Source organism: Myxocyprinus asiaticus, chromosome 41, assembly GCF_019703515.2.
Source record: "Myxocyprinus asiaticus isolate MX2 ecotype Aquarium Trade chromosome 41, UBuf_Myxa_2, whole genome shotgun sequence".
Classification (NCBI taxonomy): Eukaryota; Metazoa; Chordata; class Actinopteri; order Cypriniformes; family Catostomidae; genus Myxocyprinus; species Myxocyprinus asiaticus.
The window spans coordinates 16,436,963-16,461,602 of NC_059384.1; the positions used below are offsets into that span (position 1 = coordinate 16,436,963).

Consider the following 24,640-nt stretch of genomic DNA (forward strand, 5'->3'; position numbering starts at 1 on the left):
AGGCATGATGCCAACATAGTAAATGTTCACTTGAACGGTTTCATCCATGCATTTTATGTAAATATTGTTTATAGTACAAGCAGTTAAGTATACATTTATATAAAATCAGGGAATAGGGTAAAATTCTGATGTAAAAAACAATCTGTCACCATGGTTATCTAGCAGGTTAACTTGGTGTGAGCTGATGTTTTTAGTTTATGGACAAACGAACAGTTGTCACATGGCTATGCCAAATACACAATGGATACACATTCAGAAAGGATTGCTTAACTCACAAACAGTTTCATTGCAGGTCATGTTTTACTAATGATCCCACTAGTAAACAAATGCATGTGTTCATTATTCTTAAGGCCATCACATGTAATACATGAGTTTTTCTCAGGATTGTTAACAGTATAAACATTTAGGCATTTTGAAAAAACATCGTCACTGCCCCCTACTGATGATTACAATTGGTTTCATGAGTATTATGGATGCTGATTTGATTTAGGCTCTTTCTGGAGGTTTTACTCAGAAGTATTCAATCTCATCATGGTGTGCTTTGGATGTCTGCAGGCTGTGCAGCTCTAGTTTGTCTCCATAACAGGGCAGGCTATTAAAAACACGCAGATGAATAAAGTCATCCCCACCTACATGCACCTATAAGAAGTAAAAGAGAAATTATTTAAAATTGTAGTTGTTGTAATCCATCATCTGGGTCTTTATTTCAAAGTATCTTAAGTATAACAGAGATTATGATTTCCTCCTACCTTGATAAAGAAATTTGTTCCTTGAACAACTTGTGTTTTATATGATTTGGCGATGAAAACGTCAAACTTCCGTCCAGCTTTATCCTCTGCATGGGACTTCAACTGTTTTCAAAGAAGAAAAGGGGAATTGGGTTGTCAATGTACGTTGGCAGGGGTACCATGCAACTTTTTATTTTTATTTTTTGTCTGTTTCTCCCTCCTGTAGCAGATTTTGTTTTGATGGACCAAATTTAAACATGTAAATAATGTTACTTGCCATAGCTTTTTATACAAAAATATATTTTTTTACCTAAAATAATTTCAACTCAATAATCAGAAGAACAAGTTCTATTTTTTTGAAGTTGTATCCACTTGGCTCAAGAACGAGCATGATGTTGCAGAATGTTGGGCATGACCAGGACTGGGACAAATTTCTATTATTGGGCCCCCTCTCTTGGAGTCCAATGAGTAGGCTATACCAAACCTCCCAGTAGTTTTCCCATGGGCCGGCTGACAAAAACCAAATTCATATTCAATGTAAATATACAAAAACGTATTTTACCTTAGAGTGTTTAAACATGCAACTTTTCTTTTTTTTCAGTACACCACTCCAACAATATATATATCATCCATTTAAAAAATTTACATTATTAAAATAAATACTTATCCTTGAACTAAAAATAAGTAGTTTCTAAAAGAATAAGTATCTACAGTCTTTTTAGGGTTAAAAATCTTTACTGTTTAACCGGGATGAAGAGGCGATGTAATAACTGCTATTTCACGTATCAAAATACGAAAAACATCGATGCTATATCAAAGACAACAGCAGGTATTACTCTGCATTATGTGTTTGTGAAAGATGATTAGCTGTAGGTGGTAAGGTTCCCAGCCCATCCCTAATTTTCAGTCTATTTACAATTTAAAAATGACCAACCTCATCGCATATTTTCTGCACCTTTTCATTGGCATCTTTTGCCTCGGAAGTTCCGCCACAAATTCTAGACATTTCAAATACAAAAGATTAGCTCAATCAACCACAAAAATACTGTTTCTGAACTAGTTCCACTCTGACTGGGAAGGTTGTTTGCTGGTAATCACATGTCATTGGGACATACCATTTGTATGGGACAGACCAAATAGAGTTGAAGTGTTTCAGTAGCGACTTACACGGTAGTTTATTTTTATGTGTCGTTAATTATATGGCATTTATTTGTAAATATGATTGTTTACTTTTTACACGGATGCTTTTAATATATATATTTTTGGCCATTTGGTTGTGTTCATATTTTGATCACTTTTTCAGATGGTGAAAAAGGTTTAATCATCAAGCGCTTCTCAATCGGAAGTCTGCAGCATAGTAAGTGTATCCTTCCTAGACCAGTCCCTCCTCAGCAAAAAAACGACTTATTTCATTATTAGTTTACAAAACCAATATTAAAAACAAATAATGACTTGTTTTTCGTAATTTCGATTTAATGCACAAGTTAAAAATAGGAAATTATAAAAATAGCCACGGGACACTGGTGATGTCACTAATATATGGCTTGAATATTTTATTTACACTTATGGGTGGATCTGAGACGCCCCTTCCTTCTGATTGGTCAACGTGCACCGTCATCTTCCTCCATTGCTGTGAGGCAGAATAAAAGTTCTCTGCTGTTTAATTGTTTAAATGAATTCATCTCAGTTAATATTAAATTCTTTACCAGTTATTCTTCAAAACTCACCACGTTTATTGCAGCTGAGCTATCTCTCTCATCAAATAGTCAGATTTATCAGACAGCCCTACATATAAACCTGCTGTCTTTGACGTTGCTCCGGTTTGAAAAGGCATTGTTTTAAATAAGATGACGAAAACCATACATTCATAAGACTATTGAAGCATATGCCTCGATTGTAAAGACATAGGCTTACGTTTAACTGGGGGGTAAAGTTTGTTTTAGGTTCGATATTTGTTGGTTATTCGCCTGTTGTGCGTAAGGGACCATCTGAAAACTCCACCCACAACTAAAACGTCACTGGCGTCAGAGCAGTCATTTATTTGATTATTGACTTGCATGTTCTATCATAAAAAAAAAAATAAAAATGTTATTTAAAAAATAAAACAAACAAACCAAAATAATGATGATAATTTTCACAGGTTTTGTAGCACGCCATAGACTGTGCAGATGAATGTACAGTATTCACTTATATTATGAAAAAAAAGAAAAAAAAAATTGTAGTAAGTTCCCAGTGGGCAGACTGACTTACTACAGGTGAGATTTTTACAGTTAGTCAGTCTATACACTGGGAAGTTACTACAACCGTTGGAATGTGAAAATAAAAATATCAGGAATTTTTTTGTTTTTGTTTTTTGTTTATCCTAAAATAATCTAATACTGTACTCATTATTGGACTTACTGTAAACATCTCATCTGTAATATATCAGTCTATCCACTGGGAACTTACTACAACCTTTGGAATGTGAAAGTGTACTTTTAATGTTTTATGTTTAACTTGCATATTAACTGAATGAGTGATTGGACACCGCCTGTGTTTAATAGTGAGTGGAATGTTCAGACGATGCTAAGCAATGAAATTGCATCGGAGCATTTTCAGTCATAATTTTGCAGCCACACCAACTGACAGTTCTGAGTGCAGTGTTTTATGTCTGTATATTATAGGTATGTACCATTTATATTTATTTACCATAACATCAAGCCAAGTGTGCGAAATCTTTGCAAACTTGCCGCCGGCAGAGAGCGCCAGTACAAGAAACCGAATATCCAAAAAAATATCGAACCTAAACTAACTATACACCCTTCTGGGAGCTTAGATGTGAGGGACTTGCTCATCATGGAAATAATGCCAAAGGATACAATATATTTATTTGATCATAATATGCATAACTATATACTATTTATTAAAAACAGGCTTACATAAAATAACAGGCTTTTGTGTTGATAAAGAATAAAAAAATATATACATTTTCAGTCCAATGTTATATAACAAAGAGAGATAAGCTACTATTCTTCGTTTAAATGGCTTACTCCAAGTAATACTGGATTTAGAGGGTGACAAAGCAGCAGACCCAAAAGGGCAACTATAGAAAATATACCAGGGGACTACATATAAGGCACTTGAAGACCCGTAAAAGCATGTGACTTCAAAATACAATGAAATGTCTCAAAAACAGCAGTGGCACAGGAATAATTATTTCATAATGTCTCAGAAAGCAGTGATAAGGAGCAGTCAGTAACTTCAAATGGACCTGAATAAGGACCATTTTTTTATTACTTAAACAGTAGCAAAAGGATGGCAAAATACTTTCAGGCTGTAATGATACTATAGAGAGGAGATTAGGTATGAACCCAGGTGCGGGAGCTTTATTCAAAGAGTGCAGGACAACTGGACAAACATTATAAATGTCTTTACTGTCACTTTTGATCAATTTAATGCATCCTTGCTGAATAAAAGTATTAATTTCTTTAATTTCTCCCCCCCCCCCAAAAAAAAAAAAAAAAAATCTTACTAACCCCAAACTTTTGAACGATAGTGTATAATGTTACAAAAGCTTTCTATTTCAGATAAATGTTGTTCTTTTGAACTTTCTATTCATCAAAGATGAATAAATAAATAAATAAACTGTACACAACTGTTTTCAACATTGATAATAATCAGAAATGTTTCTTGAGCATTAAATCAGCATATAAGAATGATTTCTGAAGGATCATGTGACACTGAAGACTAGAGTAATGATGCTGAAAAATCAGTTTTGATCACTGGAATAAATAACATTTTACTATTGTATTATTATTATTATTTTAAATTGTAATAATATTTCACAACATTATTTTGGATCAAATCAATGCAGGATTGGTGAGCAGAAGAGACTTTTGAACAGTAGTGTACATTCAACAGAATAATTCTAGCATTATTTACCAATGGAGTATTTACTACCCTAAAAACAACTGGATGATTGATGTGACACTTTGTGATAATAATGTTTGTTTCAAAAGACTTGTTTAAATGCATGAAACTAGTTTATTAGATATTAAAAATATACATTGTGACAGTCTGTGTTAGTGTTGGTGAGGATTTTTCAACAACTTCAGTGCAGTTACATTGTTACCGTCAGTAGGTGGCGTCAACGGACTGTTATGAGTGAGTCAGTCAGCAGAACCATTTCAGTCAAAAAGGCTGCTTTATTCAGGAATAAACAATGCTATGGTTATCAATATGTCAATCATTGCAAGAGTGAATCCCGCATTTATATGCGGATGTAATTCCCGAAACTTTGCAGCGTGTGTGGTCTGTGACATCCTAATTATTTTCCTTCCTCCGGGACCGGGATATTACTCAAAATGTTGTTTCTGTGTATTGCGTTCATTAAGAACGTTCTCACAAAAGAGCAATGCACTCATTGCATGAGTTGCACACACATTCTGCTACATGCTCCAATTTGGAATGCCAAAAAGGTCATATTTCACCAATGGTGTCCCATCATCCGCAGTCCCTAAAAATGGGGTGTGATGGTGTAGTGTGCAGAAAATTCACAGTCTCCTCGCAGAGAGCACAATAGGGATTGTTTAGAACTGCAATGCTACACGCTCCAATATGGAACACCAAAAGGGTCATATTTCACCAATGGTGTCCTGTCATCCACAGTCCAATTTATAAATGAGGTGTGCTGTGCGGTGTGCAGAAAAGTCCGAATCTCCTCACAGAAAATAAGAAAGAGATTGTTTAGAACTGTAATACCATATGGTCTGTCCCTAGCTCTTCGCATCTTCACAAAGTGCATCAATGTGGCACTCACCTCTCTGAAACTGAGCGCTGTAAGCATTTTGAACTACCTCGACAATTGGCTATCACTGGCCCAATCAGAGGCTCTGTTATGCCAGCACGGGGACTTATTGCTCCAACATCAGCCTGGGCTGTTAATTACTTCTACCACTAGGAATGTATGTGTGAGTGTGCTTCTGTGCAGAGCAAATAAATATTTTCAGATTACTGCAAGCATAATTATTATTATTTTTTATTTTTTTATTTTTTTAAAGCTGTTCACAATGGGAGATCACTGCACTGCCCGTTTAACACTCATAGTCCTGTCTCTTGTCATGTTCATCATCAGCATCGTATGTAATATACTTGCTAGACCAGGGGTTGGTATGTAGAGCAGATAAACTGCAGAATATTTCCAGGAAACACAATGAGCTTTCCTAAATACTTAGTATTTTTAGATACTGGATATCTAAAATATGATTTATTTGCATTAAATATATTATTATTATTATTATTATTGTTTAATTTTTTTTGGCAAATAGATTGCTAAGGTCTTGTTTGTTCCCCCTCTCAGGTCCTTTTCTATAGATATCACACCCTCGGGATGGACCTTCTCAATCTGAGGGGTGATCTACACATGGCTAACCCTCATGCATGTATACATCCTCTCCACCACATGCAAGAGGTATGCATTCAACTTCTAATCAAATTCTTAACCTTAGTTCAGACATGTGGAATGAAATGTGATTTCTGATGAGGAACATACTGCTGTTAATGAACACGTTTGTTGTTTCCGCAGGACTGCTTGTTGTCCAATGTACTGCAGTCCTGCTGTGTTGCCAAATGGATTCTTCATCAGCTGGATTTTTAACATGCTACTGAATATAGGCTGGCTCCTTCTGTGGGACAGAGAGTATGTTTAGGCCTATAAACTTTTTTTAAGAGAAGTCTGATTGATCTTTATTCATATAATAACTATTAAAAATGCAAAATTGCTAAATGCAGTTTCCTGGATTTTGAGGAAAAAGTGCCTGTAGTTACACTGATTTTTAATGACAGAATGCTAATACTATGCACTCAAAATACTTATAGTTACTCTTTTACAGGGTGATCATTGCTTCATTGATTTTCCTTGCCTTAATCGCCTTCACAAACTACTTGGTTATATTTTTTTCCTGCTATGGCCTCAAAGAATATGAAGCCTGGTTAAACAAATATCACAAAGTAGACCTCTGGTGCATGCGAATGCTGGTGAGATACCATTTAAATATTGCCATACTATACCTTATCTTTGAATTTTTCCATTTTGATGTCTGAACAGTGCTGTGTTTACATGAATTGAAAGCCTTTCACATCTAATTTTGCATGTTCAGAATGCCATTGCAACATACACCACATGGACAGCTGTTGCCACCCTGATCAACTTCACTATTGTGCTAAATTATGATGCGGGAATGACCAGATCAGATGCAGGAACCGTTTCTCTCTCAATTCTTTTGGGTGAAGTCAGTGCTTGGTAAGTGCCTGGGATTCTACATGAGATTTGTGAGGCACTTTTATTCATAAAACTGTTTTGGAACAGTATGTATTTTGAAAAGCCTTGTTCAAATAAATTGAATTGGAAAGAAATAATTATATTAAAGGTGCAGTATGTAAGATTCAGAAACCCTTGTTATTAATGACACCTGTGGTCGTTAAGTGAACTGCAGCCAGCTACCTGTTGCTCATGCTCACGCTGGTGCACACACTCCATAGGGACGCGAGCATCGGCCAAAACAATGACGTAACGTACAAAGAGGCTGAACGTGATTCACCGGCATCATGCTGACAGATGAGGTAGCATAATTAAATTACACAGTTATGATTGTTTTACTACAAACTTTGAGACTGCATATTATATTTGACTCTCCAGTGCTGGAACAGGACTAAAACAAAGTGTGGATATAGGTCTGACTATGTGAGACTGTAGTTTGAAGTAATCACTTTTTTTTTGCTTTAATACATTGACTGCATTTATACGATAGCCTATGCCGCCGTTAGCTAGCTAGCCAGCTTTATCAATAGCTGTTAGCTAAATTTGGTGGATGATGACAGTAGCTGTTTATAAAATAGACTGTACATTATAAATATGTTGACACAATTCAGTATTGATGTGATTCCATCACAACTGTCATTTTGATATATCGATGCGCTATTGTTTTATAATAATAGAATGTATATATTTTCTGTATAACCAAGTTACATTACACTAATGAATGGAGCTTTTTTGCATTATCTTAAACATTGTAGCATTCATTTCATGTATTATTGTAGTTTACCTTGCTGAATATTTACAGATTAACATCGACGTTAACCTGACTTTTAGTATAAAGAGGAGATCGTTGAAATTTGAAGGTTATGAAGCAAGGTAACTTGCAACTCGTCAGCGATAGCAGGCAAGATCAAGTTAGCTAAAATTACACAGATCAATCCTTATGGCACTATATTTCACATGCTTTGCAGTTTTGTAAGCTTACCTGTCCAATAAGAAGAACGCCAATTCATGGTCGGTTTTGATCCCCAAAACCGAACGAAGGTCCCTCCAGGAATCATATGCCCTGCCGATGTTCACTCTAGTTTTTGTTTTTTTTGGCTTACTCTGAGTTTGTGTAGGAGTTGGTGTTGTGCTGGGAGCTGGATGTTTGCTGGATTCCATCTCTAAGATAACGTTACCTAGTGTTGAAGTTTGTTGTTGTCGCTGTTGAATAGCGGAAGAGATACTACTGTCTGAGGCAAGGCTCTTGGGAGCGTGCATAAACTTCACATCCTTTGGATTTTCCCGGCAAAAGCGACCTGCTCCCTTCGCATGAAAATCAGTCTACAGGCTTTAATAGGCAACCTAGGAAGTCCGGGAAGGGCTCATTTTTTAAGTTGTGTTACAAGCTGTTCACACATTGGCAAAAAAAGGCGAATATTACATGAAAAATTTTACATATTGCACCTTTAAATGAAAGCTGTTGAGAGACATTATTGTTGTGATAATGTTGTGATGCTAATGCATGATCAATTTTACAGGTTTATTGCTGAGAACTTTGTGTTTGAAAAGCACCTGCGATACATTCTGACAGTCTACCCTGTCCTCATTGTGGATCTGAGCAGAAACATGACAAAAAACTTTGACACTGCAGATCCAAGCAGCAATGGCATTTTCTTAGGTGAGCAAGAACAATTGCTGGAAAATATAAATAATGTTGCTTAACCTAATGGGTTGCGCTCATGACGTGTTGGTGTTGATGCATCGCAGGTGACGCGTGTTCGAGTCCCGGCTCGTGAGTTCCTTTCCTGATCCCATTCCCACTATTCTCACCTGTCATTTCCTGTCTCCTCTCCACTAACTCTGTCAAAAAAAAAAAAAACACCACACTTTAACATAATTTGAAAAAAATAAATAAAATACACAACCAATATAAAAAAGTGATGTTTACGTTAAAAAACATTTTTTACATTCAGCAATAAAATCATAAAGCTCACATGGGTCACAAGGCATAGCAATCAGAGAATATGTGTACATGGGAGGGCAAGGTCATAGTTTGAGAGGGGAAGTCAAGAGGGTGAGTTTGTAAGGAGTGCTGAGTCCTAACTAAATGTAACTATAGTGTTAATAGAGTGCGAGAGTACTTCCTAGAGTGACTGTCCATCTATTTACTGTTTATCAATTTGTTTAAGCAGTATTTTCTGTATTGGCTACTGTGTAATAACAACTCATATATCTGTACATAAATTTGATGGAATGAAACAATTGCCATGAACTTCAAATGTTCTCAGCAATAAAAAATAATTTCATTAAAATATTTTATTAAATATTAAAATACCCCCCCCACCCCCCACCCCCCACCCCCCTTCCCAAGTTATCAAATGTATATTTCCATTAAAAGAATTTAAAGCAAAACAAATGGAACAAACAACCATATTATTTGAATTTATTATTTTAAAGCGAAAAAAACTTTTTTGAAACTTTATTAGATTGGGCCCTAATATGTGTGGCTGTGAGAATTAAGTTACGCTCCGTGACACTAGGTGGCAACATACAACTGTTGTCTTCCTTTTGCAGCGGAATAAGATTGGGCGGGATAATTCGTGTTGTTGTAGGCCAAATACAGTGGCTGATTATATAGTAGATATTAATGTTTCTTTCGGATATAAACATTTTAAGACTTCCTTTCGGTATTGTTTTGGACTTAAGACATTCTTAAATGCAAAAGGAGCATAACAGAATCAAGATTTCAAAAATATGTAAGCAAATAAGAGTGTAAAGTAATCGACGAATGGCGGTCTGCTAACAATAGCGGGCATGTTGAGACTGCAGCGGAGCATCGGGAACCTGTCTGCGGGCTTGTGAGCTTCACTGGCGGACACACAGTCTCTCGAACCTCGGTGTGGAGCGTAACACAATGCCGCAGGTCTGTACGGCAGTTACTGGGTAAACTTGTAGAACTGAAATGACTGCTGTTTGTAGCCACAGTTTGAGCCGCAAGTAGACTGTCAAAACCAGTAACAGTTCAGAGAGCTATAACGAAAAACAAAATGTGTTTATAAATTTTGTACCAACACAAGGGAAATTTGCACTTGTTTTTTTAGTATATATAGCAACTCATAATGTAATAACTGCACATGTTGTAACAAGTTAAATGTTATACATGTTCATAAATGTAACAATTTTCTCAAAAGGTAATAAGTATTACATTATTATGGCGCGCAAAATGTAATGGGTTATTACAATAAGAGAAATGTGTTACATTATGAACTCACGAAAAACAGTTTAATTAAAAATGTAATAATTTTTTTCACGTTGTAATCATTTTCAAAACAAAACAATAGTATCCTTAAGGCATTACCAAACATTGGTGTTCCTTTACAAAAGTAATAATAAATAAATAAATCTATATCTAGTTTTAAACTACATACGAAATACATTGGATTGAAATATTCATGTATTTATTAATATTATTATTTTACTGTACATTACTACTAATTAGAGGTCTACTTTTAGTGGATTTTACTGATACCGATAACTAAGTTGGGCAGTACCTGCCAATAACCGATTAATCATCCGATAGTTTTTAAAATTGATACTGAATGAAAAATAACACTCAAAGTAAAATAGTGCTGAACTTTATTACAAAAATAAACAGTACTGACTGAACCATGAAAATGTATTGTACTTTTTTAAATGAAATAAATATTTATATATATTTGAACTAATATTCTAATTTTAAAGTCAGCTGATTTTTAAATTGACGTTGTTTACTTGGTCCACAAGAGGGCGCAATAAATACATAAACCATTGAGCACCGTTATATTATTGCATAGAACATTCCTATCCTGGCTGTTAAAAAAAAAGCATTTCATTTTCAAATAATGTGCATTAAATAAATAAAAAGTTTTAGTCGGCCCATATTCTCAAATGTTTAGTCAAAAGTAAAATGAGGGGGGAAAATGCTTCAATGGACAGTTCACATGGTATTACACTTGCACTGATTCCTCCAGATTCAAGCTTCATAATAACAGTGAAATACCACATTGTTTTTTTATTCAGTACAGTTGTATGTAGAGTAGCAATATTCACAGATAGCAGTGGTATTTGGCTGAACTCGGTGGAGAAGCAGCTCATACTATGAGCCCAAGTCAGGGGCTGTTCAAACAGATGGAACACAACAGACTGGTGTACTGTATACATACCGTTTCGTTGTTGATGTTTTAAATCCGCATCTGAAGTGTTCCGCTACATGCAGAGTGTAGTCTCACGTGTCAATGCAAACATCACAAGGCATCAGTAAAGTGATAGTTTTTATTTTGCCTCTAGAGGCCACTCTCATACTATACAACGACAGCGGACCCTTCCCAGCCGCTCCAGCACTGGACGCAACGGGGAAAAACTATCGGTGCGGAATTATGCCGATAACCGATAGTTCCAGAACCGATATATCGGTCGACCTCTACTACTAACTATATATATATACTAACATAGAATACCACTACTAATTATAAAAAACTAATAAATGTCTCCTAACTTTGTTTACCACAGGAAATTTAGGCCTATAATGTCCTTAGCTCATTACTTAGCTAGAAAAGAGGAGCATATTGCTAAAATTATAAATACACTATTAATATATGCAGAATATTATATATATATATATATATATATGCATTATATTTTTAGTTACCTGTGATTGATGTCTATAAATTATTTAATGTAGCCTATGTTTGAATAAATCTCCTAATTCTGTCAAACTGACAAAAATGGTTTGGAGTCTTCAGAGTCTTTTTTCTTTCTTTCTCAAAAACAAGTTTTTATGACAGACATTATTTAAACGATTAAATATAGGTGTATGTAATTGGCTTTTGCCCTGGAATGGAGGTCAAAATATACAATTCTCAATGTGACTACTTATTTAATCAATTATTTCAGGGCAAGGCCAAAAAGAAACTGCACTATCTCCAAGGAGAGGAAAAGTAAGTGATGTTGCATTTTCAAAACTTTAATGTAACCTGTGCATGTCAGTAGTCTTGTAGTAGATCATGCTTATGATTGTTTAATCTGACTTGATTTAAAAGTTAATATCTTAACTAGCTCAAGCATGAGGCACTTTTCAGATGGGAATATGTTGCTGCTGCTTTTCAGAGGCAAGTCTAATCTTAGGATAAAAGATGTCTTTTCCCTGCGTGGCATTGACAATTTATTCGATGACATTGGTAATTATATTTTTATATTCTTCTCCCTGCTACCTCTCCCGCCAACATTTATTTGTTTCATTTTTAATTGCATATGTTATTTGTTGTGTAAATTCATATTCTCTGTTTTTGTTGGTAGATGTTGACTCTGACCTGGGTTTGTCTCTGCTTTCTCCATTGCCCAAGAGCACTGGTGAAATTGAGATCAAGGAAAGCAGGTGTTCATCTAATGCAGATCAGATGAAGACTCCATCTAAACAGGTGCATAGGGCATGATTTATTGGGACAGATTTCTGTTCTCAGCACCACAATGTGATCTTATTAATTACATGAAGTTAATCACATGACTCTTATTCTCAGGTATGCAAGGATGCTTTGATCCAAGAAAATGGTATTCAAGCGGGTGACATAATTGATAAAGGTAACAAGCTATCTTTAATCTGTTTTAACTGCACTGTCTGTGATAGTAGAATTGGTGTGTATTGTTTTAAAAAAAAAAAGTCTCATCCCATGTCTGGGGCTTGGAATCATTGTCATATTTCCTTAATTTCTTACAAAGAGAGTCCATTTAAAGAGATTGATCCCATTAAGACGTCCAGCCCTATTGAAATGGAAACAGGGGGAGGTGAAGCAGTAGATGGAGTAAGGCTTGTGGCTGACCCTCTGCTCTTTGGAGTTGAAGATGAGGAGCCTATTGGAGGAGACCTGAGCAAGCTGCCCTGCACTCAGCAGTCAGAACCAGTGAAGGAATCCTTCAGTGGGTAAGAATAGTACTGAAAGTCTGAGGACTGTTTTTATTTTATTGCATAATTGTCTCATAATTTTCTTTGCTCTGAAGGGATAGTGGGTCTCTGACGTTGCCACCAAAAAGGCTCAAGCTTAGAAAAGCCACTAAACCAAATGCTGGTTCCTCATCATGGTCAGTTATTATAGTATAACAATAAAAAAAAAAAGTGTGAACTATACATTTAATTTGCATCCATTTATATTTCTGTTATAAGTGTATTTATATTTAACATCACCTAATCTTTGCTTTTTCAGCATGAAGACATGAAGATTTACTAATGTTAGGAAACAAAATGTTTTCATTGTTGCAATTTCCAGTGCTATCAACTGAGACTAAATATTTAATTGTTCTCTCCATTAAGGATTACATTATGAACAGTAGGTCCACCTACAGTGGTTAGAAAAAGTATGTGAACCCTTTGGAATTAGCTGGTTTTCTGCATTAATTTGTTCATGAAATGTGATCTCATCTTCAGGTCTCAAGTATAGACAAACACAATGTGCTTAAGCTAACAACACACAAACAATTAAAATCATGTATTTATTGAACATCCCATTAAACAATCACGGTGCTGTGTAAAAAGTAAGTGAACCTAATAGCTGGTCGATCCTCATTTGGCAGCTATAACCTCAACTAAGCGTTTCCGGTAGCTGCGAATTAAACCTGCACAACGTTCAGAAAGAATTTTGGTCCATTTTTCCTTACAGAACTGCTTCAGATCAGCCATATTCTTAGGATGTCTGGTGTGAACGGCTCTCTTGAGGTCATTCCACCGCATCTTTATTGGGTTAAGGTCTGGGCATTGACAGGGCCACACCAATAGGTTGATTTTCTTTTTATTGAAGCCATTCTGTAGCGTAGTGAATTTAATTAATTGTTTAGGGTCATTGTTCTGCTTCAGCTGGCACACAGCCACCCTGACATTATCCTGTAGGGTATCTTGATAAACTTGAGAATTCATTTTTCTCTTCCCTTCCTTCGTGGTGTCCTTCCATGGATAGTATAGTTCTGTATAGTAGACTCATGAACAGAGATGTTAACCAGTTCCATCGATTCCTTCGTCTTTTTTTTTTTTTTTTTGGATTTTTCCCCTTTTTCTCCCAATTTGGAATGGCCAATTCCCAATGTGCTTTTAAGTCCTCGTGGTCGCATAGCAATTCGCCTCAGTCCGGGTGGCGGAGGACGAATCCCAGTTGCCGCCGCGTCGGCTTGTTGAGCGCGTTGCCACGGAGACATAGCGCGTGTGGAGGCTTCACGCCATCCACCGCGGCAACCACACACCCCACCGAGAACGAACCACATTATAGCGATCACGAGGAGGTTTCCCCATGTGACTCTACCCTCCCTAGCAACCGGGCCAATTTGGTTGCTTAGGAGACCTGGCTGGAGTCACTCAGCACGCCCTGGGATTCGAACTAGCGAACCCCAGAGGTGGTAGCCAGTGTCATTACCACTGAGCTACCCAGGCCCCTTCCTTCAAGTCTTTAGCTTTAACTCTAGGTTTTTTTTTTTTTTTAACTCATTGAGCATACTGCGGTTTGCCCTTTGTGCCAGCTTGGCTGGACGACCACTTCTAGGGAGAGTAGCCATAGTACTAAAATGTCTCCATTTATAGACAGTTTGTCTAACTGTGGACAGATGAATATCTAAGCTCTTTGAGATAACTGCAACAATTCTTGATCGTAGGTCTTCTGAGATCTCTTTTTTGCAAGGCATGGTCCACGTCAGCAGATGCTTCTTGTGAATAGCAAACTAAAAATTGTTTTGAGTGCTTTTTATAAGTCAAAGTTGCTCTAACCCACACCTCCAATCTGGTTTCATTAATTGGATGCCAGGTTTGCCATCCAACTGACTCTAATTAGCTTTTGTTGAGGTCATTAGACTAGGGGTACACTTACTTTTTTCCACAGCACTGTGAATGTTTAATGGCATCTGTTCAGTAAAGACATGAAAGATTATAACTTTTGTGTTTGTGTTGTTAGCTTAAGCACATTGTGTTTTGTCTATACTTGTGACTTTGAAGATGAGATCACCTTGTATGACCAATTAATGCAGAAAACCAGATAACTTTTTCTTGCCACTAAATTATACAATACTTTGACTTATAGCAGCTGCATTTATTTATATACCATTTATATGTACCTTGTATATTTTCATTTATGTATAAGTTAGAGTTTAAACATACTTTTTTAACTTTTTTAAAAAGGGATAAAGATCCAAGTCGACTGTCTCCTGCTTTGGTTCAGAAGAATGAACAACAACTTGGGAAGACTCAGCAAAGCAAGGACCAGATGGCAGAGGATTCTGAGAAAAGATTGTCTTTCCAGCACAAGATTAAAAAGGCCTTGATGCCCAAGTCTTCATGGTGAGTTTAAATGTGAGCCTCTGATGTTAAATGTGATGTGTGTAATTTTGTCAATGGTAAAATACCTTCTATCTCAGTTTAATGTGCAGAGACAACTATAAGTAAGCCACTCATCGTTGATTTCCCCCGAAAAATGTAAACATTGTGGCACATTTCTCTGATCAGGACTAGCCCGAAATAACAGCTCATGCTCAATTGTTTATAATTTTCTTACATTTCCTTAAAAAGCTTCTATGAATAATTGAAATCACATATTTGTTTATGCATGCATGGAATGTCTGTCGTGAATGTCTGTAGTCTCACACTGTATGCCAAAGTATAACACATCTCCAATGTTAAGTTCCAGGAAACCAGCAGCAGCAGCTCCAGCTCCTCTGCCTGTAGATTTTGAGGAGGACTTCATGATCCTGGACGATGAGGCTCCTATTCTTTTTATGATCCCTCGCAAGCCAGAGGTCAGCAGGAGCAAAAGACCTGTCGCAGCAGACTCTGCAAAGGATAGTGTTCCTGCAGAACCGCACTCTGCAGATCAGCTTTTACAGAGTGAAGAAGATACAAATAATCAGCAGGGCCCAGATTCTAAAAGAAACCAAGTGCAAATTGATTCTGATAAGCAAAAACCCAAAGGAAAACGTAGAAGGGCTTCAAAAAAGAACAGCAAAGAACTGGTGCCGCATGATGGTTTAGAGGACAGACCAGACCCTGTAACCCAAGGACGAGAGGACAGGATTTGTGATCAGAGTTCCTCTCAAACTGTACAGGGAAACAAAGTTGTGGATTCATCAGGTACATGCAAATCTGCCAGATCTTAGATTGAAGTTGTATTAAAATGTATTATTCACTCTAGTAATAAATTTTTCCTAAATTGGGAATTATAGACATCATTTTACATTAACACTAACCTGTCAAAAGTGTGGACACACCTTCTTATTCTTTACTTATATTCTATACCTTTTAGAATAATTGTAAAGTCATCAAAACTGTTAACACAAATGGAAGTATGGGAATTAGTAAAGAATAGTGCTAAACAAACCAACACTTATATTTTATATCAGATATCTTTTATTTTAGCTTCTTAATTTCTTGTAATAATTTTATAATCTCAATTATTTAAACGTAAATCTTTAGCTCATGCATAACATACATTAAGTCAAGTGTGCCCAAACTTTGATTGGTGAGGCAAAACATTTATATTCTTTTACATACTGTTATGTGATGGTTATAGGAAAACGAAATACGAAGAGCAAAACATCTGATCTTGATGAGCTGTCCGACAAAGATGGAAACAATGCCGGTGGCAGCCACGAAACTCCAGTTCCACCTGTGCCTAGATATGTAAACAAATCCTCCAGTTCTCAACATGATAGACCAGGGTCGAAAGCAAAAAAGGAATCCAACAAAGTAATTGCTGTAGCAGGTTCTCACACCACAAACTCTGTAAAATCAAACAAAAATGGAAAAAACAGCAGGAATGGGAAATCTGTTTCTAAGACAAATAGACGGACATCTAAACAACAAAAAGAGTTAAAACGGATAGATTCTGCTTGTGAACTACAAGACGTTGGTGAAGCTCCACTTTCCCTTAATGAGCAAGAGAAGGCACAAAGAACAGGTTAGTTTCTCTGGCAATATATGAGAAGTAGAATTTTGTTGTGTTGGCATCTAACACACCCATCCCAGCTGAGATTTCTCTCATGACAAAATTGTTGACGTACATATGATTTTGGAGCTGCACATAGTCCTACACATACTCTTCAATTATTATTATTTGTGGGAATTGTGCTATCCAAGTACTTGCAATTTTTAAAGGGGACCTATTATGCTAAATTCACTTTTACATGGTGTTTGAAAATAAATGTGAGTCGGCAGTGTGTGTACACAACCACCCTACAATGTTAAAATTCCACCCACTCCTCTTTCTTATATTTCTATTAATCTAAAACAGTGTCTCAAAGTGATTGGTTTCAGGCCTTGCCCACGACTGTTGACGGACTCCACCCTATTATCATAGATCCTCCCCTGAGTGATCTAAACACAGTCCACCATTTTTTTTCCGCGCTGGAGCAGCTACGGTGAGAAGAATATTGTCTCAGCTTCATAAGCATCGTAAGTGTTCTGTTGTTGGCTGTAAAAGTGAACATAAGATTCTTCATGTACTCCCGGCATCAGAGCCACTGAAGACACAGTGGACAAGTTTTGTTTTTGAAGCAAATGTGCCCCAAAACATACCAAAATTTGTGTATGTTTGTGCAAATCATTTTACACCGGACTGCTTTGTGAATGTTTGTGAAGGTTGCATGGGAAAGGATGAGTCGGGAAGCTCAGATACTGTCAAAGTAAGGCTTTTATTTTCTGCCCTCTGCACAGCCTGTACACTCTCTCTAGTGTTTTCCTGGGTTCACTCAGATAGCTTCACCAATAACAAAAACTCTCCATAAACATAAACTTCTTAAAAGACATGCAGCTTTTTGACATTCAGGACACACGCCAACACTGGATTGACGTGTCGTTCTCTCTCCTTCTGACGGTGGCGTGGCTATATATATGCTGCTCTCCCCAGCTCACTGGAATTAGAGACAGGTGTTAGACATCATTTAGCTCAGGTGTAAGCGCCCTTACTGCTTTCTCTCTCTCCGGACGGGCGCTTGACTACGCCCCCGCTGCCACAAATATAAAGCAGGATTTTCAAAATTTTTTATTCTCAAGCATGGATCAGTACTAACTGTTTGTGTTCCAGCTTTAGTATCGCACTTTATATTTTGTGAATGTTTGCAAATCGCCTTTCCGAATGTGCTTGTTAGCTGATTCCACGGCTAATGCTGCTAAAGTTACCATTGTCTCTGATTGTATTCATTGAGACCAGAGCTATGTCCTTATTTTTACGCTTACTGTCTGTATAATAATAGGGGGTGGGGAGCAGCAGCTCATTTGCATTTAAAGAGACACACGAAAACAGCGTGTTTTTGATTCCACCTAAAAAGAGGCATTTACAACATGGTATAATAAATGATCTGTGGGGTATTTTGAGTTGAAACTTCAGACACATTTTGGGGACACCTGAGACTTATATTACATCTTGTAAAAAGGGCAATAATAGGTCTCCTTTAAGCTAATTTACATTCTTATTCAATGTGTTTGATACTAAATAGCATAGCCTATACATTTTTGTGTGTCGCCAATAATTGTCTACCTTTTCTGGTTACATTTTTACAATGTAGCTGTTAATAAAAAGTCTTCAACCAAGCAAGATGCTTTGAAGATTCCAGCAAAAAAACTGAAGGAAAAAGAGACAAAAACAGTGGAATCTACACCAAAGGATCCATCAGCAATTGCACCTGACACTTCTTCAGATAGTCCTGTGACGTGCAAGAGGAGGAGGAAGCCTCCAGGAGAATGGTGGCTTACTAGCCAAGATGAAAGCACCACAGAGTGTCAATCAGAGCCGAAAACCAGTATGAAAACAACAGAAAAGCAAGCAGCTGTTGTTGATTCTGAAGAAACACAGTCTTGCAGGCCTATCCAGGGGAATCTGAAGAAGCCAAAAACTTCAGTCACTAACAATGCAGTGGAAAGTGTTGAAAAGGTGATGGCTCATGGTGATGGCCTTGAAACTGGAGCAAAGCATAAAATGTCTAAGAAAACAGGTGTTCGAAGGAAACGGAAATCTGCAACCACTCAGCAACAAGTTCCGTCATCAACTCCTGGGTTTGGGGAGGAATTAGAAGAAGACAGACAAGAAGCTTGTGTGAATGAGAGTGCTGAGCAAGTTAGTCCAGCATTGTGTAGTCCTTACAGACAGCACAACATCACACCAGGTACACTAATTTTCAGACTGTGTTTACTGCTTTTGATATATGTTTTTGTACTTAGAACTTGTTATTGTTACAACAGGTGAGAATAGAGTGTTTGACAAGGTCTACACACGAGACACTGGAACTGCTCAGAAAAATCCATCTTCTCTTAGAAGGCCAGAGAGTTCTGTACCAGATGACGTTCCACAGAAAAGGCAAAGAAAAGCCCCTTCCAACTGGTGGGAAGCACCACCATCTGAGGAAGCAACTGATGGTCCACAACCTCACAATCCCCCTCCACAGAAGTCCAAATCACCAAATTCTTCTTTCAGTGGTGTGTTTAATAAGGGGATCACAGAAAACAAATCACAGAAAACAAAGAATTACATCAAAAACATAAAAAGAAACATAATCAACACACCAAAGTCAATCAAAAGATCTTTAACCTCAATGAATGCCATTTTCACCTCCGATAAAGCTGAAAACATTGTAAAAACGAGACAAAAACGGGGACGTAGAAACCTCCTTCACTCTCTTGAGGATCAGTCAGAACACTCTAGTGAGAATATGGCCCACAGTGATGATCAACTGCAGGGAAACAGTCATGCCTCCTTTGGGTTCACCAGTGGCGTTACTGTGGAGTCATCAGGGACCAGAAAAGAAAAGAGCATCAGAGCATCCAGTGGACTCAACACATTATCTGATGTGTAAGTTGATTTATAAAATACCCCTTTGAGCAATAATCAGTTATTGTTAAACTGCATTACTAATGCTGTCTATGCACTTTGAAGGCGGCAAAGAAACTGCATCTAAAGTTTAGGGTATGCTTAATTTTTTCATGCACTGTTACGTCTTGCATACGGTCAAACATTGTAGCCTTTTAAAGTATACTATATTGGCCATACTATATTTGGCGTATGCACATAAAATGGCATATAAATGTCACAAAAAGGTGCATTTACACACTTTTTAATGCTGCACTAAGGCATTATTTGTTATAAATATGGAATTATGAACATAGAAACATGAAATGATTAATGAAAATATTAAACTAAAAAATAAAATTACAAATATTGCTTTTGTCTCAACATTGTTTTTGTTTCGCCTTTCTAGTGACAATGGTTTAAGGAGTGGGCCATCATCAATGATTGATCTTCAGCAACACGATGAGGAGGATGATATTGGTGAGTGTTTGATGTGTGATGTAACAACATCATTTGTAATTTTGAATCTTAAATCATCCGTGGTTAACAAACTCATTTCCAATTAATTTTAGACTTGCTGTCGTCCAGAGTGACTGCCCATGTGCGACACATCCCTCGGGTGTTGGCCCAGTGTGATCTTTGCGGTCCTCCACTGCAACCCATCATCTTAGAGGAGGAGGACTGGAACAACCTGCATGTGTGGTTCTCTCACCTGTGGCCCCCAGCCTCTAAAGGTAAACGCATGTACAAATGCATTAACTACAAAAATATCAACTGTACATGCCAATTCCATAGACTTTTAAGGAGGGACCAAAGCCATATCTACAAAATCAATGACTACCTAGGAATCCATAGAGGTATGCGGGTGAGCTCTTTTGACTTGGGCCTGTAAGCAACTGCCTTGCAACACCCTAAAGCACTCGACACCTTAGCAGTGGTTTAGAAAGCACTTGGAAAGTTGTCAAGCCAACTCCGACATTGTAGTTGCAAGTTTTGCTTTAGTAGAAACAACTCACATTTTCTTCAAAAGCTAAAAATATCTCTGTCACTTGAAATTACTTGGGATGCAGAACGCAGTTTTTGTCTGTTGTAATGTACAGTACAGAAATGACAGGAACACTCCCCTTGAGATAGCCTTGTGTTGAATGCTTTAAGGGCACGATAGTAATACAACAGTATAAAGGGTCTCATTAAATCTCCAGTTCCTGGAATGCCCCTACTTGAGAATAAACTTGCAACCTTTGTTTTGCTAGCCTATGTCATTAAGCATCAACCTTTTGTGACTTATTTCATATAACTTATGTGCAGTATGTTTTCTCCTTTCTAGACGGGCGAGTTGTGAGTCCCGATGACTTTCACTGGCATTCCCATGGAGGCCGAGCAATTGGCCACGCGGTTGACCTTCAGAGTGGCTCATTCTCTCATGGAAAGATTCTGCTGGGGTCGTTCATGAAGAAACCCCCACAGGTGGACCTTGACACTGTTTCTGTGAGTAGAAAGTGTTTCTCTTGTTATTTCTGAGCTAATTGCATAACTGCAGTGGTGACCTGTGGCAGTGTTTAGATTACAATTGTAAAACCAAGGTTACCAGATGGCCACAAACTTACCTGTCTGTCAGTTGGTTTACTGTATTATCCTTTGCTTCCTCTTCATCCCAAGTTGGCCTTTTTGATAAGAATTAAGTATGGAAGAACGTTTTGCATGCCTTTAGCCCAAACCGTACGTATTTATACATACAGTGGCAACAAAAAGTATTTGGACACTTAAGCCACACTTGAAAATGTATGAATGTCTTTGCATTATATATCATCAAAATGTCAAACTAATATTTGCATTTATTTGAAATAATTATAGTTAATATATTTCAAGCAAAAATTTAACAGAAATAAGTTTCAATTGATAAAACAAGATACATTGTTCAAAATTTAGACAAAGGATTTGGACACATTCTGGTTGTCAAAGTTTGTGGAGCATGTCTGTAGTAAATGTGATAAACTACACCTGTGGGTACTCTTCAAGGATACTTGTGTGAATTTGAGAGGAACTTGCATCCATTAAAAATATACCTTGGGAGCAGTTGTTTTAAAATAAACAGAATAATGGCTAAAAAAATGTTAGTTCTGAGAAAACGTAACATAATTTGTTTGTAGATGTCACTTTTGATATCTAATGCAGTCACAAATAACAATTTTAACCGTACTCTGTGATTTTCTATTTATTAAGGTATTCAGCATTATTTCAAGTTGTGTGCGTGTTGATATTGATGGTGTCAAGTCAATTTACAATTCTGGACAGGTGTTTATGATACCCTCTGGTGAGTGAACTTTTTTTTAATCACTTATGTCACATAATTTTGTTCTCAAATTCCTTAATTAAATGTGTATTTGTCTTTATTACAGGACAAGTGTATAGCATCCATAACCTCTGTCAAGAGCCTGCTGTACTGATCTACCACAGAACACAGTCAAACATCACACCAAACTGATTAACATGATGTGGCCTTTTTAATTTGAAATATCCAACTGTTTAAATTTTTTTAATAAAATTGTAGGTGTTTTTTTTTTAAAAAGAAGATACAAATGTAGCTAACTGGCAAAGCTCGTAAAAGCAGTCGTTTGTGTAAATAGGTTCAGGTAAATTGTCAAAATTGAAAGGATCATATTTCTTATTTGTGATGACATCTGTAAAATATTAATTTGAAAGTGTTATGTAAAAAGCTTTTCAAAACAGATCTTATTAATACAAATGTACATTTCTGTCTCCTGTATTTTCCCATTGTAATGCAACTGTTTTGGAATTTTAAACAAATTGCTAGGCTGTCAGCAGGGGTCAGCAGATCCTGTATTATTTTACATTGGCTGTAGTGTATGTCTATTACTGTGGGCAAAAAAAAAATGAATTACTAGTTGTTTTTTCTAGTAAAATCTCTCTTTCAGTTTATTAGTAATGGCCTAATTTACAGTCTGTAACATTTAGACTAGTGTTATCACATGTATGTGATCTTTTTCTGTCTCGCTGCTTTTGTTGATGAAATATTTATGTGAACCGCAAACCTGTTATGCTCAGTTGTTTGGGGAATGTTTGTATGTATAGATCTGCAAGAAAACGTCATTTGAATTTTTCCACTTGAAAAGCTTGCCATTCCTTTACATCCCATTCTGAAAGAGACATTAGTTGCAGATACCAGCATTTCACTGTACATTTGCTTTTCTTGTAAAGTCAATTTCCTTAGTAAAGATTTCACAGCCTTTCAGGCTAGTTATGTAGTTCTATTGTTCAAAAGATATGACATTTAAGGTCATTTATATTTGCAAATGCTTAACACCTTCAGCCACATTTTTGTATGTCAAAAAGTTTAAAAATATTTCTAGTCTGGTATCCACTGCTGCATACCAATTTTCCCCCCTTGTGATGTGTATAGGCCTCTATCATTTAATTATAAAACATGCTTTAAACCTCAGAAATGCAATGGAAACAACGTGAAAAATATGAAAGACTGAATACTTTGAAACTGGCTTTTCATAACAAATCTTAACACTTTAGGCTACTTAGCCCTTTGGTAAGACTTGCATGCTTGTCTTTGAATAATTATGTACTGCTCAAATTATTTGACAGAAGTGTGGTACTCATAACAAAGACTTCTTGTTTATAAGGATAATACATCAAGTGATTAAACTGGCCATATTACTGTTTAAGATAGCATATTTCTCCTGTGGTTTTCAAGCCAATCTACACAAAAAGAAAGAAAAGGTGTTTACCGCAAAATAATTTGGTCAATTCCAGTGACTGAGAACTGAAGTTGCAATTTGCTGTTATAAACTTTGTTTTATGACCAGTCAAGCCTGTAGTGTAGGGTTAAAAATGTTTAAATTTACTACCGGGATAATGGCAGATTAGGTTACAGTTTAGTGTGAATGCCTCACCAGCAGATATGTAGGAAGATCTACAATATGCAGCCTCTCATTCGGAATTGTGCTGTGAAATAACAGTAGCGAAAGACATCAATAATTCTTTATCGAGCAGCCCACCTGTGGATTCAGTCATTCGGCCCTTAGAGGACAATTGAGGAAGAGGCATGAAGAGAGCCTTGCAATTAAGCCCATCACTGAGCTGATTGATGTTGCCTAGAGACCAAAGATATGTGAAACCAAGCCCTTCTTGAATGATTCGCTGTGTTCAATAGTAAGAGCTTCCAGAAAATGGCAAAGAGTATGGAAGTTTACATTTGTATGTATCTTGTTTTTGGTGCATAAAAATAGCAAGATTGTATCATGATAATAGCTATGCATAGAGACCCAAAATGATATTTGAATTACACTCACTGAGCACTTTATTAGGAACACTATGGTACTAATAAAATGCCCCATGTGGTCTTCTGCTGTTGTAGCCCATCCGCCTCAAGGCTTGACGTGTTGTACATTCTAAGATGCTATTTTGCTCATTGCAATTGTACAGAGTGGTTATCTGAGTTACTGTAGACTTTCTGTCAGCTCCAACCGGTCTGACCATTCTCCGTTGATCTCTCTCATAAACAAGGTGTTTCCGTCTGCAGAACTGCCTCTCACTGGATGTTTTTAGTTTTTGGCACCATTCTGAATAAACTCTAAAGACTGTTGTGCGTGAAAATCCCAGGAGATCAGCAGTTACAGAAATAATCAATCCAGCCTGTCTGGCACCAACAATCATGCCACGGTTGAAATAACTGAGATAACATTTTCCTTCTGATGGTTGAAGTGAATATTAACTGAAGCTCCTGACCCATATCTGCATGATTTTATGCATTGCACTGC

At 36.9% G+C, this 24,640-nt stretch overlaps 3 protein-coding genes across 4 annotated transcripts; 2 read left to right on the forward strand and 1 right to left on the reverse strand.

Moving 5' to 3' along the window:
* Positions 1–38: 38 nt before the first annotated feature.
* LOC127431894 (cystatin-B-like) lies at positions 39–1,844 on the reverse strand. The gene is made up of 3 exons (XM_051682526.1): positions 1,663–1,844; positions 750–851; positions 39–639 (listed from the first exon to the last, which is right to left on the reverse strand). Exons 1-3 carry the CDS (start codon positions 1,732–1,734, stop codon positions 511–513), a joined length of 303 nt encoding a protein of 100 aa, XP_051538486.1. The 5' UTR covers positions 1,735–1,844; the 3' UTR covers positions 39–510.
* Positions 1,845–1,853: 9 nt separating this feature from the next.
* Positions 1,854–9,213, forward strand: LOC127431892 (uncharacterized). The gene is made up of 8 exons (XM_051682524.1): positions 1,854–1,898; positions 2,032–2,085; positions 6,067–6,177; positions 6,292–6,405; positions 6,599–6,743; positions 6,866–7,008; positions 8,547–8,686; positions 8,776–9,213. The coding sequence occupies exons 3-8, from the start codon at positions 6,143–6,145 to the stop codon at positions 8,802–8,804; spliced, it is 606 nt and encodes a 201-aa protein (XP_051538484.1). The 5' UTR covers positions 1,854–1,898; positions 2,032–2,085; positions 6,067–6,142; the 3' UTR covers positions 8,805–9,213.
* A 362-nt stretch (positions 9,214–9,575) lies between these two features.
* Positions 9,576–23,101, forward strand: LOC127431891 (nucleolar and coiled-body phosphoprotein 1-like). 2 transcript variants are annotated; one of them, XM_051682522.1, is made up of 17 exons: positions 9,576–9,931; positions 11,941–11,984; positions 12,154–12,224; positions 12,343–12,464; positions 12,564–12,624; positions 12,763–12,964; positions 13,042–13,122; positions 15,197–15,355; positions 15,696–16,141; positions 16,581–16,967; positions 18,574–19,170; positions 19,247–19,853; positions 20,260–20,330; positions 20,423–20,584; positions 21,178–21,338; positions 22,074–22,164; positions 22,250–23,101. In XM_051682522.1, the coding sequence occupies exons 1-17, from the start codon at positions 9,923–9,925 to the stop codon at positions 22,333–22,335; spliced, it is 3,357 nt and encodes a 1,118-aa protein (XP_051538482.1). In that variant the 5' UTR covers positions 9,576–9,922; the 3' UTR covers positions 22,336–23,101. The 2 variants fall into 2 exon arrangements, with proteins under 2 accessions (XP_051538482.1, XP_051538483.1); XM_051682523.1 differs by lacking the exon at positions 13,042–13,122.
* Positions 23,102–24,640: the final 1,539 nt, after the last annotated feature.